Source organism: Solea senegalensis, linkage group LG13 (assembly GCF_019176455.1).
Source record: "Solea senegalensis isolate Sse05_10M linkage group LG13, IFAPA_SoseM_1, whole genome shotgun sequence".
NCBI classification, from domain to species: Eukaryota; Metazoa; Chordata; class Actinopteri; order Pleuronectiformes; family Soleidae; genus Solea; species Solea senegalensis.
The window spans coordinates 5918477-5933893 of record NC_058033.1 but is presented as its reverse complement, the minus strand read 5'-3'; the positions used below and the strand labels follow the sequence as shown (position 1 = coordinate 5933893).

At 40.4% G+C, this 15417-nt stretch overlaps 1 protein-coding gene across 3 annotated transcripts in view; it reads left to right on the top strand.

The window, feature by feature from the left end:
• Positions 1-9947, top strand: part of doc2b (double C2-like domains, beta) — a 120199-nt gene extending 110252 nt beyond the window's left edge. For all 3 annotated transcript variants that reach the window (XM_044041323.1, XM_044041324.1, XM_044041322.1), the window contains 3 exons: positions 5715-5796; positions 8215-8311; positions 8717-9947. In XM_044041323.1, the coding sequence (XP_043897258.1) occupies positions 5715-5796; positions 8215-8311; positions 8717-8850 (313 nt within the window). In that variant the 3' untranslated portion in view covers positions 8851-9947. The remainder of the gene's footprint in view (positions 1-5714; positions 5797-8214; positions 8312-8716) is intronic.
• The last annotated feature ends 5470 nt before the right edge of the window (positions 9948-15417 follow it).

Genomic DNA, 15417 nt, shown 5'->3' with positions numbered 1-15417 from the left:
TAGGTCAGGGTCACTGTGACCTCACCAAACCTTTTTTCACCATTTTGAATGCATTATCTCAAGAGTGTCTTCAGATAATCCCTTCAAATTTGGTACGATCGTTCAGATCAACTCCCGGCCTAAATGCTTAGATTTTGGTGGCCAAAAGGTCAAGGTTCTTCTGGTGTTTCTTGGTTTTCTGGAACATAAAATCATTTTTTAAGTCAAGAGCAGAGGCACACATTAATTTAACAATAATATATACTGTATTATCTACTGGTAGATTGAAAAAAAAAAAAAGGGTTTTATGCCAAAACCAGAATAGATGGATATGAAGCAACATGTCCAACAGTTACTGACATTCTTCTTAACAAGCATTTCTTGTCAAAACACCGGATGTTCATCACAATGATGCTATTTTTAGACGTCGCAGCCAGCACTGACATTTTAGCAGAAAATAGGTAGACTTACTGTGATTATCAGCAGCATGAAAGAGACAGACGGCACAAGAGGCCGTCCGCGGGGCTGCAATTTGAAGGAGAGTCCTATTTATCACACCTGAACATTTCCCAGGTCTTTCATCTGGCTGAGCAATGAAAGTGCAATTAATTTCTGACTCGGCTGTGCACACCTCGAGAACAAAAGCCTAATGTTTAGAAGGATGGAGGCTGGCAACAATTTTCCAACAGTTTTTGAGGTTGGAAAAAAAAAAATCTCCCCGCAGCTTGAAGGACACGCTGGCAGATAAGAGATTTACTGAATGTTTTGTGTGAGAATAGCAATAAAGGAAACATATACTCTGTAAGAGAGACATGATTGGCTTCTCCTCTTTGACCAGGACGATGTTTGATGTTGGGCATCGCAGCTGTCACCCGCACAGAAGAAAAATGTTTGGCTCTGTTGTGTTGCTAATGAAGGGGGGGAAATCTTCTTAAAAGCATCTGTGGTGTGAATACAAAGTGCGAGTGCACACATTAGTCGGCAAGATAGTGGAGTTAATCATGAAAAGTGACAGCGTAAAAATGTTGTTGTCAACGGCGGCGACGAGTGCGTTTCATCAAGCCTGCTCGTCAAGGTTAGAGAACCACCCAGGTCACGTTTTTCTATCTGAAACAGAGAGATTATGGACCAAACGAGACCCAAACCTAAAATGCATCCTTGATTTTTTTGTCTTAAACACTTGGCACCTGAAATATTTACATTTTACTCACTGGATCTGTGTAGAACTTTATTACCATCTTACATAAACATAATAAGACAACATTCATCCTCATCTGTTGAAATGTCACTGAGATTGTACCATGTTACATTTTAAATTACGCCAAATGCGTAATCTGGATCACATCCTCGTGCTAATTTTAGTCTTCACAGTACCAAATCTTCAATGGGAATATACTTGAGTGATCACCTACCCATCACAAAATATTCAGATTGATTCGTCAAACCATGTAGACAGGAAGTTGCAAACATAACCTCCTTGGCGGAGGTAATAATTAAGTGAAGTATGCTCAACAAGGGTGGTTGTTAGCCTTTATTTATGGTGAAGGGAAATGGCAAATTACATCCAGGAGGAAGCAACTACTAGGCCAATACACACACACTCACACACGCCTTACGAGTCATCAACAGCGCTTATGAGTATAATAACATTTCAGACTCGCCATTAACGACCATCACTTTGTCTTAATTAGCTCTTGTAACCACTGATAACTGTTTATATAATCCAGCCATCGTGCATTATTTTGTGTGGATGGCTTCAGTAGTCTGTGTTCAATGTTCTGTCATAAATCTAAATCTAAATTCTGTCAGTCACTTTCCAATTTCTATTTATTATCACACATTTTTACTCATTTAAACATCTGTTAATTTAATGATTTCACTGTATTTGCAATAAAGCAATAAATAAAATACTTAAATTCACCCTATTTTACTAACTGTTTCACTAAAAGAACTTAAAATGACTGTGGTAATTGATGTGAACAAACCTGACTCGAGCCCGACAAACATTTCTGGATTTTTCTCGATTATGCATTAGTTTCTTTTAAAGGTCCAATATGCAGCATTTGAGCACCAGCAGTTGGCAGAGTTAAGCACATATACCAGACCAAAACAAAGGTGATTGTGGCAGCTAATACTAGTAAGATATCACACCTATTCTTGCTCATCACCAATGCAGGCATCTGAAGTTTTTGTCTTCTTCTTCTTCTTATAATAATTCATTCTGACAGACCTTACACTGAGAGGTGCATTGCTGCCCTCCACAGTTCAAAGTTCTTAATCAAAGTTCTTCTAATCCTTCAGTATCGCAGCTCAAAGTTCTTCAACTGATCTCAAAGTTCTGCTTTTTCCGTAATCCTTCAAAAGCTCCTCTCATGTCCTGAGTGGCATCATCCACACAGATTTTTCTTCCAGATTTCCAGAGGGAGAAAGACTTGAAGCTTCAAGTCATAGTCAAATCTCGTAGACCTCTCTATCATAGAAACCTCAGATTAGTCTTTATCCTGGTTTCTCTCTGGTCTCTCCTTCTGTTAAACATTTTTTTAAACAAAGTTGAACTGCTCAGCGACTTTTTTACTTGAAAATACAGGTAGTAATACTGATGTAGCTTCTGCTCTGGACATTATAACTCTACGCAGAGATATTATTTGTTTCCTGACCTCTCTGGAGGCAGATCTTTGCATACTGGACCTTTAAAGAATAATAATAATGGCATTAGTGGAAAAACTGCGGCTATTATTACATATAAAGCCACTGTTCTGCACAGTAGCATTCATTTACATCCCGACTTTTAACTCCTGCCGTGTTTTGCCTTGGGGTCAGTTGTCCCATTACAACAATTAGGCTCGCTGCAATTTCCTCATCAACAACCATGTCAGAGCCCACTCCCCTGTGGGGGCAGTTTGTGTGCTATAACCCACTTAGCTTCTCCTTAAATCTTTTGCGTTACCCTGGGAAATTGAAGTCTGTGAAGGTCCAGTGAGCACGTACGAGGAGAGACGGGTTGTGAAGTGAAATAATATACCACATCAGAATGAGCTTTATTGCCTTAAATTGTTTTTCTCCCTGCATCCCCAATGAGCAGAGGCGCTAAACAACATCCAGCACTGAGGGTTTTTGATACGAGCACAACCTGCTTTTTGCATCATTTATGAAGGCAAAACAGCAAAACAGGTCCAGCCTGTGAAAACACATCCCTCAACACATAGCGTGCGCCCGCACCAGAGCAACAGTAGCACGGAAAACCTGTTCTCACCACTGACTCACTGAAAGTGATCAGTGACCGCAGCGGTGCGTGCTGTGGGAAACACCGGCGACACTGCCACAGCCAATAACCTGTCAGAGCAGTCCCACCTCTTTATGTCTGTGACATATTTCACAGCATACGCTCAGCTGTCACTTTATTAAGTACATATACAATCCAAGCTAATGCAGCAACCCTGCATTTAAGATGCATTTAGGTACAGAAGGCAACATTGTCTTCGGTGTCACTGGTCATATTTATCGATGTCCCCATCAGTTTCCTATGGTCTAGTGCAGGGGTCACATACAGCGCAGTTTGATCTCAAGTGGGCCGGACCAGTAAAATAATAGCATAATAACATATAAACAACAAAGATATTCTCTTTGTTTTTGTATTTTTTTTACCAAATAGCCTGAACTTTCTTGAGAAAAATCGATGCAATTTCAACAATATTATTGTAATATTACATCAGTGGATCTACAAAGGCACAAAACATTCAGTCACAGGTATCTGGAGCTGAAATATGTAGTACTTCACATTATTATAGTCATGTGCAATTTTCAGAAATCTGTCCACCGGGCCGGATCGGACCCTCTGGTGGCCGATTCTGGCCTGCAGACCATACGTTTGATATCCCCGGTTTAGAAGGTTGTGGCTCCACATTGGTGAATTTGACATTTACAATACAAGCTAATACAGGAAACTCACATTTAAAGGTACAGTAGGCAAGATTGTTTAACCTGCTTATAGATATTACCATCTTACACAATTCATCCTCATTTGTTGAGATGTCGCTGAGATGTACACAGTTGAACGTGTTTAATTGGACTTCATCCATGTTAAATTTAAATTGCCTGCCAAATCCATAATCTGGATTACATATGATGGTAGATACAGATTGATCCATCAAAAACTGTAGACAGGAAGTTGCTAACAGAAGGACAAACTTACAAACCCATGTCTAAGAAAACATAACCTCCTTAATTTGGTCAATCTAATATGTGAGCTTAATACGAGCTTTGTATTTTTTAGCATTTCAATAATACAAATAATGACTTGAGATGTGTTTTTGCAGTGTTTTGTTGCCTCACATCCTCCTTTTTTGTTGCCTTGTTGTCTTACATTGTGTCCACATGTCTCTCGTTGTCCCCTCAGTACATTTTCTCCACTCACCCTTCACTCTCTGTCAGGTTGTCCTGTCTTTATGTAACTGCTGTGGTCACCAGTTGAGTAGAAGAAAAGAAAAAACATGCAGGGGCTTGTTTTGTTTTTGATTAAGTTGTTTATTTATGAGTTTTAATAAAAACTCTGTTTCAATTTGAACTGTTCTTTGACAGTTTAATGTTTCCTCATAATTCCACTTTTAAATTGCTCAATAACATTATATTACCCTGCAACGTACGTAATGCACGGTAATTTATTTATAGGTTTAATAAATCATTGTATAAATACACTCAAAAATTGTTATTGTACAGGAGAAGCAAAGGAAAAGCTGTGATATTTTGCTCTAAAGCTTTTCATCCCTTCACAAGTATTAAAAGACAATGCAAAGCTTATGCACTTTTGTGCGACGTGGAGTTAAAAGTTATAGGTTTTCATTGCTGTGATGCATCAGCTGACACGGTAATCTTGTGAAAAACACAAAAATGTTATTTTACATCACTGTGTGTCTGATATTTAACGTCAGGGGAGTTTTCAGAGGTGATGACACAGCAGTGAAAAGGAGACAAAAGGTAAAAAATGGAGTGTGTGTGATGAAATGTCAACACAGTGAGGCTGAACGCAGGGCAGCACCACAGCGCCCTCTGGAGGGCAGAACAATATAACATCTGAGGAAAAGCTGATGGTAATAATTAACAATTCACACAGTGAGTCATCATCATGTCTGTGAGGGTTTTATTAAATGATGATTGCTTTTTATTTAACATTTATGTGATTTATATATTCTATATATGTCTTTGTGTGTGTCTGTGCTTGTATTTGTTAGGAACTTTTAGTCCTCATGGAGACCATAACCTAGTCCTAATGTCAGTCAGTCAGTCATCATCTAACCGCTTTATCCTCCACCAGAGGGTCGCGACATTGGGCGATAGGCGGGGTACACCCTGGACAGTTCGCCAGTCCATCGCAGGGCCACACACAGATAGAGACAAACAACCATTCACTCTCACACTCACTCCTACGGTCAATTTAGAGTGTCCAATTTAACTAATCCCCACATTGCATGTTTTTGGACTGTGGGAGGAAGCCGGAGAACCCGGAGAGAACCCACGCACACACGGGGAGAACATGCAAACTCCATGCAGAAAGGCCCTTGTTCCAACCGGGGCTCGAACCCGGGTCTTCTCGCTGCAAGGCGAGAGTGCTAACCACTACACCATCGTGTGGCCCTAGTCCTAATGTCCTAGTCCTTTTTCAAATATAGCATATCAGCTGTTTATTTTTTATTTCCGTTGTGATTCAGTCTGTAACTCGTCTGGTTTTTCTCCTGCAGGTACCTGAAGCCAGACGAGAACAAAAAGTCAAAGCACAAGACTGCTGTGAAGAAGAAGACGCTCAATCCAGAGTTCAACGAGGTACAGACGGCCACTTTTGCTTTTTGCCCCGGCTTCTTTTGTTGCGGCTGTTGCTGTTGTTAACCTGGTGCTTTGATTTTGTGCTGCGTGGCTGCCTCCAAAACCACACACACACACACACACACACACACATTTCATCACAATATGGCAGACCCAGAATTGCAGAATAAATTGCAGAATATTTCACTTACTGTAAAGTCGTAGTCGGATAAAAGCTTGCCCCTAAAATGTTAGATATACAGACAGACAGACAGACAGACAGACAGACAGATAGATAGATAGATAGATAGATAGATAGATAGATAGTGAACTTAGTGAGGGGGCAGCAGTGGATCAACAAGTCCTGTGTGTCATTTAAAAACGATGATTTTCTCTATAGACTTTGGTGTGGGAGAATGACTTAAGTTTCCACTGAGAAAAGGCTGTCAAATGTCCATTTAACATATTATTAAGATAAAGCAGACTTAAGCAGGTGTAGATTATGTCAGGTGAGCATTTAGTTAAATGGTTTAAAATCAGTTTTTCCTTGTGTTTGTCTGTCCCAGCCTGAGCCATGTTTATTCCTCACATAACCACACTGACCTACTCTACTTTAAAGCTGCGCCAATCAATATTTTACATTGACAAAGGTGGCAAATTGCCACGTTTAATGACTTGACACACCCACCTAATTGCCAGATACATGGACAGTCATGAATATTTAACACGACGCAAATAAAAGTTTTGATTCAGAGCCTTTACAGCTGCACTAATCAATATTTTTTTCACACGGTGACAAACCCACATGATTGCGAGAGAGTAATAAGCTGGAATTATCAACCACTCCACACTTCCTCTCAACACTGGAGCATCTTTAGCTGCCAGAGCAGCTGAGGCTCACAGCTGAAAACACCTCCATGACTGAATTCATTGATTTTAAATGCAGTTGAAATCAGTTTTTCGGGTCCATGAAGATGTTTTTTTGAAGAGGGGAAAACACAAAGCGAGCCTCTCAGGACAACATGGCCGGAAATTATCCTCCTGTACACGAGTGGACGTCACCGGTCACACACACACACAGAGACCACAGGCTTGACATTTCCTCTGACATTTTTTGCAGCCCATCTTCCTCCGTCACCCCGCGACCTCTCTGTGAGATCCAAGCAGCGAGGTCGTCCCTCATACTGAGACACCGGTTTCGCCGGTTTCGCAGCCTCGGCTGAACCGCACATTTTTAATATGCAGAGAACACAAAAAAATGTTGCTCAGGCTGCTGCCAAACGGTGCTTGTCTCATTTAGTGAACAGTGTCCTCTATTGATTACACTGTCATTCTGCTGCACAATAAAAGGTGCGTGTGGAGTTTATGTTAGTGTCTCAAACTAATAGGATTGGATGAATGTTTGAGAAGGAGAGAGAGATAAAAACCTGCATACTGATTGAAAAAACTAATTAAAACTCACTGGGATGCACAGAATTATGTGAATAAATCGCACCGCTATATATAATAATTTCATTTATGTCCAGGTTTATAATTATAAACAATAAAACCATTTTTTTAGTTAGTTTATTTGAGCTGTAGTGTGTAACTTTTCTATATAAACATTCAAACAGTGTTATATGAGTTTACAGAATGCTGATTAAGCTAATTCAGCTCCAATTTTCTGTTTTCATGGACACATAACAGCTACGCTAGTAAAATTGAGAACACACAGTGAAACCATCATATATAATGCTCCGTCAACCCAAACACAACTCTGCTGTTTGAGATGAATTAAACGGATGTTTCCACTCACGTTCAGACATTAAACTCACGTTTAATTTTTTTGTCAAGTTAAGACAGAAGGTCTCGACTTGTTTTCTGTGTCTGATGAACTCAGACTTCACATGTCCAACAGGAAAATGCTCTGTACTTGGTTATGTGTTATGCTGCTGCAGATGTCACTTCAATTGACACTTCAATTTTGATTGTAATTATGCAAATATGGCACTGACGAGACCAGTATCCCATCAATTTTTTTAGTGCAGCCCAAATTTATATAACATATAATATACATAATATATAATAATAATATAAATTTATTACATGCAAAGGATTTAACCTTTGTAACAGCATCACTTACAACTTCCACTTCCACTACTATTAGCCAGCTCCTTTTACATTACATTACATGTCATTTAGCAGACGCTTTTATCCAAAGCGACTTACAAAAGTGCATTTAAACAGCTCCTTAACCTCCTGTCATTTAAGGGGAAACTTGGACCTTAACATTAGTGATTAAAAACACTTAATCCTCTTGGTAAGTTCTGCAGACACCGACTGTAGAACATCTCTGCATTGTTGATCGTCGGACTGCGTGACTGAAGAACAGGAAGTGACGCTGCATGTAGTAAATCAACGCTGGAAAGCTGATTTCTCTCTTCCTCTCTTTCTGTGCAGGAGTTCTCTTATGACATAAAATATGCAGACCTCACCAAAAAGACTTTGGAAGTGACCGTGTGGGACTACGACATTGGAAAGTCCAACGATTTTATAGGTGAGTCCGCGTGGACCTGCTCCACCTTCAAATGGCTTCACTAAGGTTACATCCACACTAAAAACATCCAGTTTTCTTCACCAGATGAGCTTTTCATCTCCTTATTATTCAAGTGCTGGTGTAAACGGGATGTTTGTGAAAATAACTACTGTTGTGGATCCACATGAGTAGCGAGTTGACCAGCACCATGTCAGATTTTGCTCTCACTGGACGATATGTGACATGATTTATCGTCTATTTTCCTTCTAAATGTGAACATAATTCACAAAATGTCCAGGATAATGTGGAAGACGGGCATATTCAAAGCAGAATTGATGTGTTTTAAACAAAACAAAAACGCAGTAGTGTGGATGTAGTCTGAGCTCCTCTCTCTCTCTCTCTCGCTCTCTCTTCACTGTCTTCCAGGTGGTGTATCTCTGGGTATCAATGCAAACGGAGAGAGGCTCAAACACTGGTTTGACTGCCTCAAAAACAAGGACAAGAAAATTGAGCGCTGGCACACGCTGACCAACGAATTACCCGGTTCTTTAAATGACTGAGGACCCGCCACATCCTGTCCCATTTCCAACCACTTGGCCACCATTTTCTCCCTCGGCTGTACCGCGTAGGACTCGTCCATCAGGATCTTCATCTCTGGATTAATCCCACAGCGACCTCCGACTCCTCTCTTTGGGGATTATTCCCCTTTAACAGGGCTCAACTAAAGAAAAGAAACCACCTAAATTCTCCCACTTGTACAGGCTGCTCATGTATTTTTCTTGTTTCAGTGAAGACCGTCGATGAATTCTTTGAATAATCATTTCTCAATTTGCTCCTCCACAGCAGTCTTTCACAGCACAAAATAACGTCTTCATATGGTCATCTCTGAGGGTTTAAGGTGAGCGTCAAACAAAGGATGTACCAAAACGTCGTTTAAACAGAATCCCACGTAATATGTCGTGTTGTAGGAGGAGCATCTGAACACATGAGCTCAAACTCATATTTGATTAACGGTCATCGTTTTACTTTCGGTCGAGTTGACCGCGTGAGAATGGCGCATTGAGCAGTGGTTCCCAAAGGCTGGGTCGGGACCCGCATATGGGTCGCGGAGATCATTTTTGGGTCATTTGCAGAATTTTCCCAACCATTTTGTTTTAATGAATTTACCAAACCTCTCACAGAAATGATTCGTTTACCCATTCTAAATTACATTTGCTGTCACAGAAATGTCGCTAAATTATGCAGAAACACTGCCATAGAGAAACACAACCATTCTCAAAAAGACTGGGAGACGGCTTCGTCCATCACTGTGCAGATATGAATGTTCTTTCTAACTAACAAACCGGATTCCTGTCCATTGAGAACAAAAGTAAAACTGACACTAATGACGCTTTTCCACAACATGGCTCTGGCACGGCTTGGCACGGCGCGGTTATTTTGCGTTTCCATCAGCGATAGTACCTTGTACCTGATATTTTTTTTAGTACCTGCTCTGTCGAGGTTCCAAGCAAGCTGAGCCCATACTACAACGTCACATCATCAGACTGCCAGCCACTGATTGGTCAGAGAGTGTCACTGGAAGAGTTGTGAGTACCATGTCCGACGCAAGAATCAAAGTGAATAATGCCGAACTGTCGATCAGTTAAAAACACTTAAACATCCCCGAAAACCTGCTTTAATCTCCAACATTGAGCAAAGGAAATGTCTAAAATGCCGATATTTAACAGAGGAGTCTGGTGTATTTAGCGACAGTACTGTGTCCGACAGTGCAGGAAGTACTGAACCTAATCCTTTTTTAAATCAGCTGATTCTAACGATTCAGTTACACCCAAAACAACTGCTTTACAAGTTTGTCACTAGTTTGTGTTTTTGTGTCGCGTAGAAAACAACGTCACAGCAGTTTCATGCAGCCGTGCTGTGATGACCCCGCCCACATTGAGGAGGTACTATAGTAATGGAAAACCAACCAAACTGTGTTGAGCCGTGCCATGCTGTGCCGAGGCGAGGCGAGTTGTGCCGGGACCATGTAGTGGAAAAGCAGAATAATGGGAACAAACTAAAAGTAAAAGTTTTGTGCGAGTAATGCACGAGTAATCCACAAAACTTAAATTTAAATATCCCTTTTTTTCTCCACAGCTTTGTTGTTTGATTTTATCAGAAGTATAAGAATGAGCAACAACATTAAAACGTGTGATTTTTAAGGAAATTTCAGTAGATTCAGTGACACTGACACTGCAAAAAAAATTAGAACAGACGTAATGTAGTAATAGCAGCCTATTTTATCTTAAGGATATGGACGTAAATAAGCAGGTTTCATATGAACCTGCTCATTCTGATAATGTGTGTATGGTGGAAACGCTCACGGGAAACACACAGCCTTGATTCACCTGCTGACAGGAAATCACCACAGAGTTGGGGCAGCTTTTACGGCTCATTGTTTACACTCAGTCATTTTTCAGCTGTAATGTGGACGGAAATATTCCTGCTGTGCCTCAGAAGGGGCAAAAAAAAAAAAAAATGCAGAAAGTTTACATGAAATATCCTTTAAAAAAAAAAGAAAGAAATCCGACTAATATTAGCATGCATTGTTTACAACAGTCACTCTTGCTGAAGTTCAAGTTTGCTGCGGACAAAAAGACTGGTACGACCTGAGAACCGAAGATTTTTTTTTTTAAAATATATTATCTGTGTATGTAAAAACTGTTGCTTAATACGTTTGTTTTATTTCTGTCGTAAGCAGCTCCACTTTCAGTGTGCAGTATCAAACAGAATGTACATGTTTAACCTCTAACTATTCCACAGTGAATCCTCTGAGAATGTGCACCTCAGTGCTCTGTGTGTTGTTGATAGTTTACGTCAAATCCCCTCCAAAAAAAACACATCCAGGACATGGAAATGGAGCCCAGGAGCAAACTACAGGTGATTTATCACTCACGTCACACACAAGATTTCCTCTAATCCTTTTATTTGTTTTCATTCTCATGTTTTTAACCAACCTGAGTCCATTTGTAGTCTTGAAACAGGACTGAAAAACATGTAATCCTGTGTTGACCTCGTGGACCTGATAGGCTGGGACGCATGCCATGTATTTGAGTTTGATTCTGCAGTATAACCTTTAATGCATGCCCCCCCCCCCCTCGCCTGACCTTGTAAACACAGAAACAATTGTACCGATATAATTCAGGATTTCTGTCCAGCTTTGTGTCACGACGTCATGTCCGTGCATGTCGGCTCTGTCAGTGTGGCTGGCTGATTTTATGACTGAAATCATGTAAACGCACTAAAAATTCAGCAGTTAATGTGAAGTGAATGTTACAAACAGCCTGACTAACTTTGTTAACCCACACTTTTGTTGTTTTCTGACATCATGTCCCTCTAACTATTGATGGCCGTTCAGATGTAGTGTCTTTAAAATGGAGACGTGTGACAAGATCATTTGCAAATTTACTGCAAACTGACCCGTTTTCTGAGTGCGTTTTCAGAGAATGTGAAGAGAACACATCGATGTAGTGAAGTGAAATACGATAAGCTGGTGTCAACACGGAGCAGCGAGTGCAGTGCATGCTGGGAGTTGTTGTCGTTCACCTACATGGGCCAACATTACATTTTTCTGCCTTTCTTGGCGAAGAAGGCACTTCGTCCGGCAAAAATAGAACACTTGCATATTTTTCTGTTCGGTGCGACAGACTGACCTGAACAACGGCGGAGCCTGTATGCATCATGAAAAATGAAAAATGTAAGCGTTGTGAGAGAACAAAAGGATTTCCCTCTGTCTACAGACTTTGATAAATGCTATAATTTGTCACTTTAAACTTTCGGTAACTGAATATAGAACATCTTGGGCTGAAATTGTCTGGCTGACGCATTGAAAACCAGGAAGTGATCGTGCACATAGTCAATTTAAAGATGGTTCACAAGATGAGTCAGTTTCAGTGTCCGCCTTTTGACGTCCCTGCCATCGCGAGTTCACATTTGAATTTATAGTTTTTTGTTTTTGAATGTGTCCTCAGGTGAGTGAGTGGAGTCTGAGTAATGTGACATGACTGCGTTGTCATCTTGGCGCACAGGGTTTCTTTCGGTTGCTTAGCAACAACAACTGAGACAGGGAGCGCGACACGTCAAAAATGTAATCAACAGGTTTACAGACACTACATCTCAAACGGCCCTTTGTTTCCCTGCCTCTCATCACATCACATTCATTTTACAGTAAATGTGATTTGTTATGAAATGTTAAATTCATCACACCAGGCCTCGCATGTCTTCTTCAGCCACAAAGCAGCTGTGAAAGCACGTCTTCATCTCAGTATTCTCCTCCACACAGTAGTGATCCCCCTCTTCTCTCTCTCTCTCTCTCTCCCTCTCTCTCTCTCTCTCTCTCTCTCTCTGTGGAATATGTAATGAAAACAACCGATATGTGATTTTGATTTTGTAACAATGTCTGCCTTTGTATGCAAAAAGCTCCACATTATGAAAACAAATGAGATAAAGAAAAAAAAGAAAAAAAACACACAAAAACAAACATATCTGCATGCATATGTTGTTGGTTTTGTCATGAGATGACTTTGCCTAATGTTTGATACTGTTTTCTGTACAAAAGAAAGAAAATACACGCGTGTGGAAGCTCTGAGATTATTATGCTACAAGTCCGTCTTTTCTTCTGGAGAACATTTTTGTACCTTTGAACACTAACCGCGTCGCCTGTTTGGCTGCTGTATCTGGAAGCGTGACTTGATGTAAACTAAACTCTCTCTCTTTGTTTTCTTGTTTTCTTCCCCCCTGTTTTCAACACTCAGGCACTTGTTTGCATTTCTCTGGTTTGTTGAATGTATGACTATGAGTTATGTTGTCCCAAATTATATTTTAGTCCTATGCCAAATGGACAGTTTTTATTGTTGCCTTTCCTTCTTTCTATTACTCTGTTTTTCTAACAAGTATCACCTGAAAAAGTAAAACCAGTAAAAAATCCTCAGCTCCTCTGCGATCTAGGCATGAACAATTAATTGATGTATATATAAATATTAAAGATAAAGATATTTTTTCAAGCCAAAAATTAGATTTTTAGATTTTTCCAGACTTTGTTTCTCACAGATCTGCACAAATATCACACACTAATTATTTTAAAAAATAAAAATGAGAATAACGATGTAAAAGTAACCGTGCTATTTAAGTCAAAAATAATTGCAATTAAACATTTATTCAAAATTCCTCAGTACCACCAAAGGAAGCTTGCGTACCACTCGTGGCCACACGCACCGCAGGTTCAACACATAAATCGGACGATATGTGGGACAACGTTGTCTCTTCGCCGGCTGTTTTCGTCATAAAAAAGAAGATGGTGCATATTTGCTGTCAAAAACCGGAGATTCAACATTAATCCAGAGAGACGGATGAAAGTGTCCATCTCAGTGTTTCCCAATCACCGGTCCTGGGGCACTTCACTGCCTCTGCTCCATCGCACCTGTTTCTAATGAGTGGGTCGTCATCAGGCTCTTACAGTCCTTGATAACGAGCTGAACCTTTGAATCAGGTGTGTGAAGTCCAACGAGGAGCAGGACTGAGAAACACTGTCGTATAAACGAGTATAAACGAGTATAAACGAGTATAAACGAGTATAAACGGGCCTTTGGGCTGCCAACATATAGAAACTGAGTCACTTCAGTCTGAAGAAGAGATATGAAACGTCTTCAACTTCACTCGAGCAAGTCCAGTCACCTTGAGCAGCCTTCTGAAGAACAGCAGAGCTGACCACGTGGAAACAAAGTTAAAGTGACCTGGGAGCAGCTTGTTGTAAGTACATATTGTCATTCACAGTCATTTTAAACACAGTTGATGTATGTGTTGTTGTCGTTCTTGTGTAACCTGTAGGCTCAGGTCACAGGCTGTGGTATTTTGTGTTCTTTGAGAGAGAGTGTACAAAGTCCACTCAGCCGTGAACAATGGTGTTTGCACAGATCACGGCTGCATGCCCTGGTGGAGGGAGCTCCTTCTGAGACTCACTGCATCCTGCCAAGACCGTGGTTGTCCTCGTGATTTCAACGCGGTCACGAGGAGGAGATTAGAGCTGACCCGTCCTCCATTTTACATGTCTCTGTGTCTCTGTGTCTCTGCCACAGAAACTCTGAAACACAGCATTTAAAAAGACTTTTTTTCTTTTTTCCTCCCCTTAATTCCTAATGTGGAATTATCTCAGACTCACAAATTCATTTCATTAAATCCCAGATTGGCACATGGCTGCTGATAATCCTTGAACCCTAGGCCAAAATGTCTGACACTCAGCATCCCATTATGTTATTTATAGAAAATGTCTGATGACTCACTCTCACAGGTGAACTCTCTGTTCTATCTGTGCTGGATAAACGGTGACAAGCACTGAACAGAATCTCTGTTAATTAGCAGCTGTTCAAAATTATAATAAAAAAAAGAAATAAAAAAAACTCATTGATATTTTTAACTGTATTTACGTTCCCCCGACTGTGACTTTCGTGTCAAAACTTCTCTGCTCACCATGTGAAATGTTGTCATGTTGACAGGATGAGGAAGTATCATGAGCTTTTCTGTAAACAAGGTACTTTTTTTATAACAAGGGAACTTCAGTGACAGTCATCAGCCTCATTTCCTCCTTCCTAAACACACAAGCGTATACAGTCATATGCACGACTGCAGACGTGTAACGTGATTTCAGTTTGGAAACATGAACTCACGCGTGTCTGGTTTCATTTTATCCTGGAAGCTAGAGACACATCTCTGTGAGTAAGATGATATTGAATATTGTTGCAGGTGGAGTTACACGATTTGGACGTATTCAAATACACATACAGGACTTTAATATCAGTGGCGGTTACTGGTCTTTGAAACAGGTGAAGGTCATTTAACTTCAGTCATTCATACATAAATTCTGCAAATGAACATCGAGAACAAGAAAACCGTGCCAAGTATGTAAAACTGAAATGCTATGAAAAGTGTTTTTATTTACAGTGTATATGTACACATGAGATATTACAGAGTAAACAACACAACAAGCAACTGTCAACAGACTTCATCACAAAATCCACACAGCACTCAGGCAGAAAAGGCTCCTCTGTCGTGTGTGTTTCTGCAATGCTTTCAATCAAAAACTGGCTCCGCCC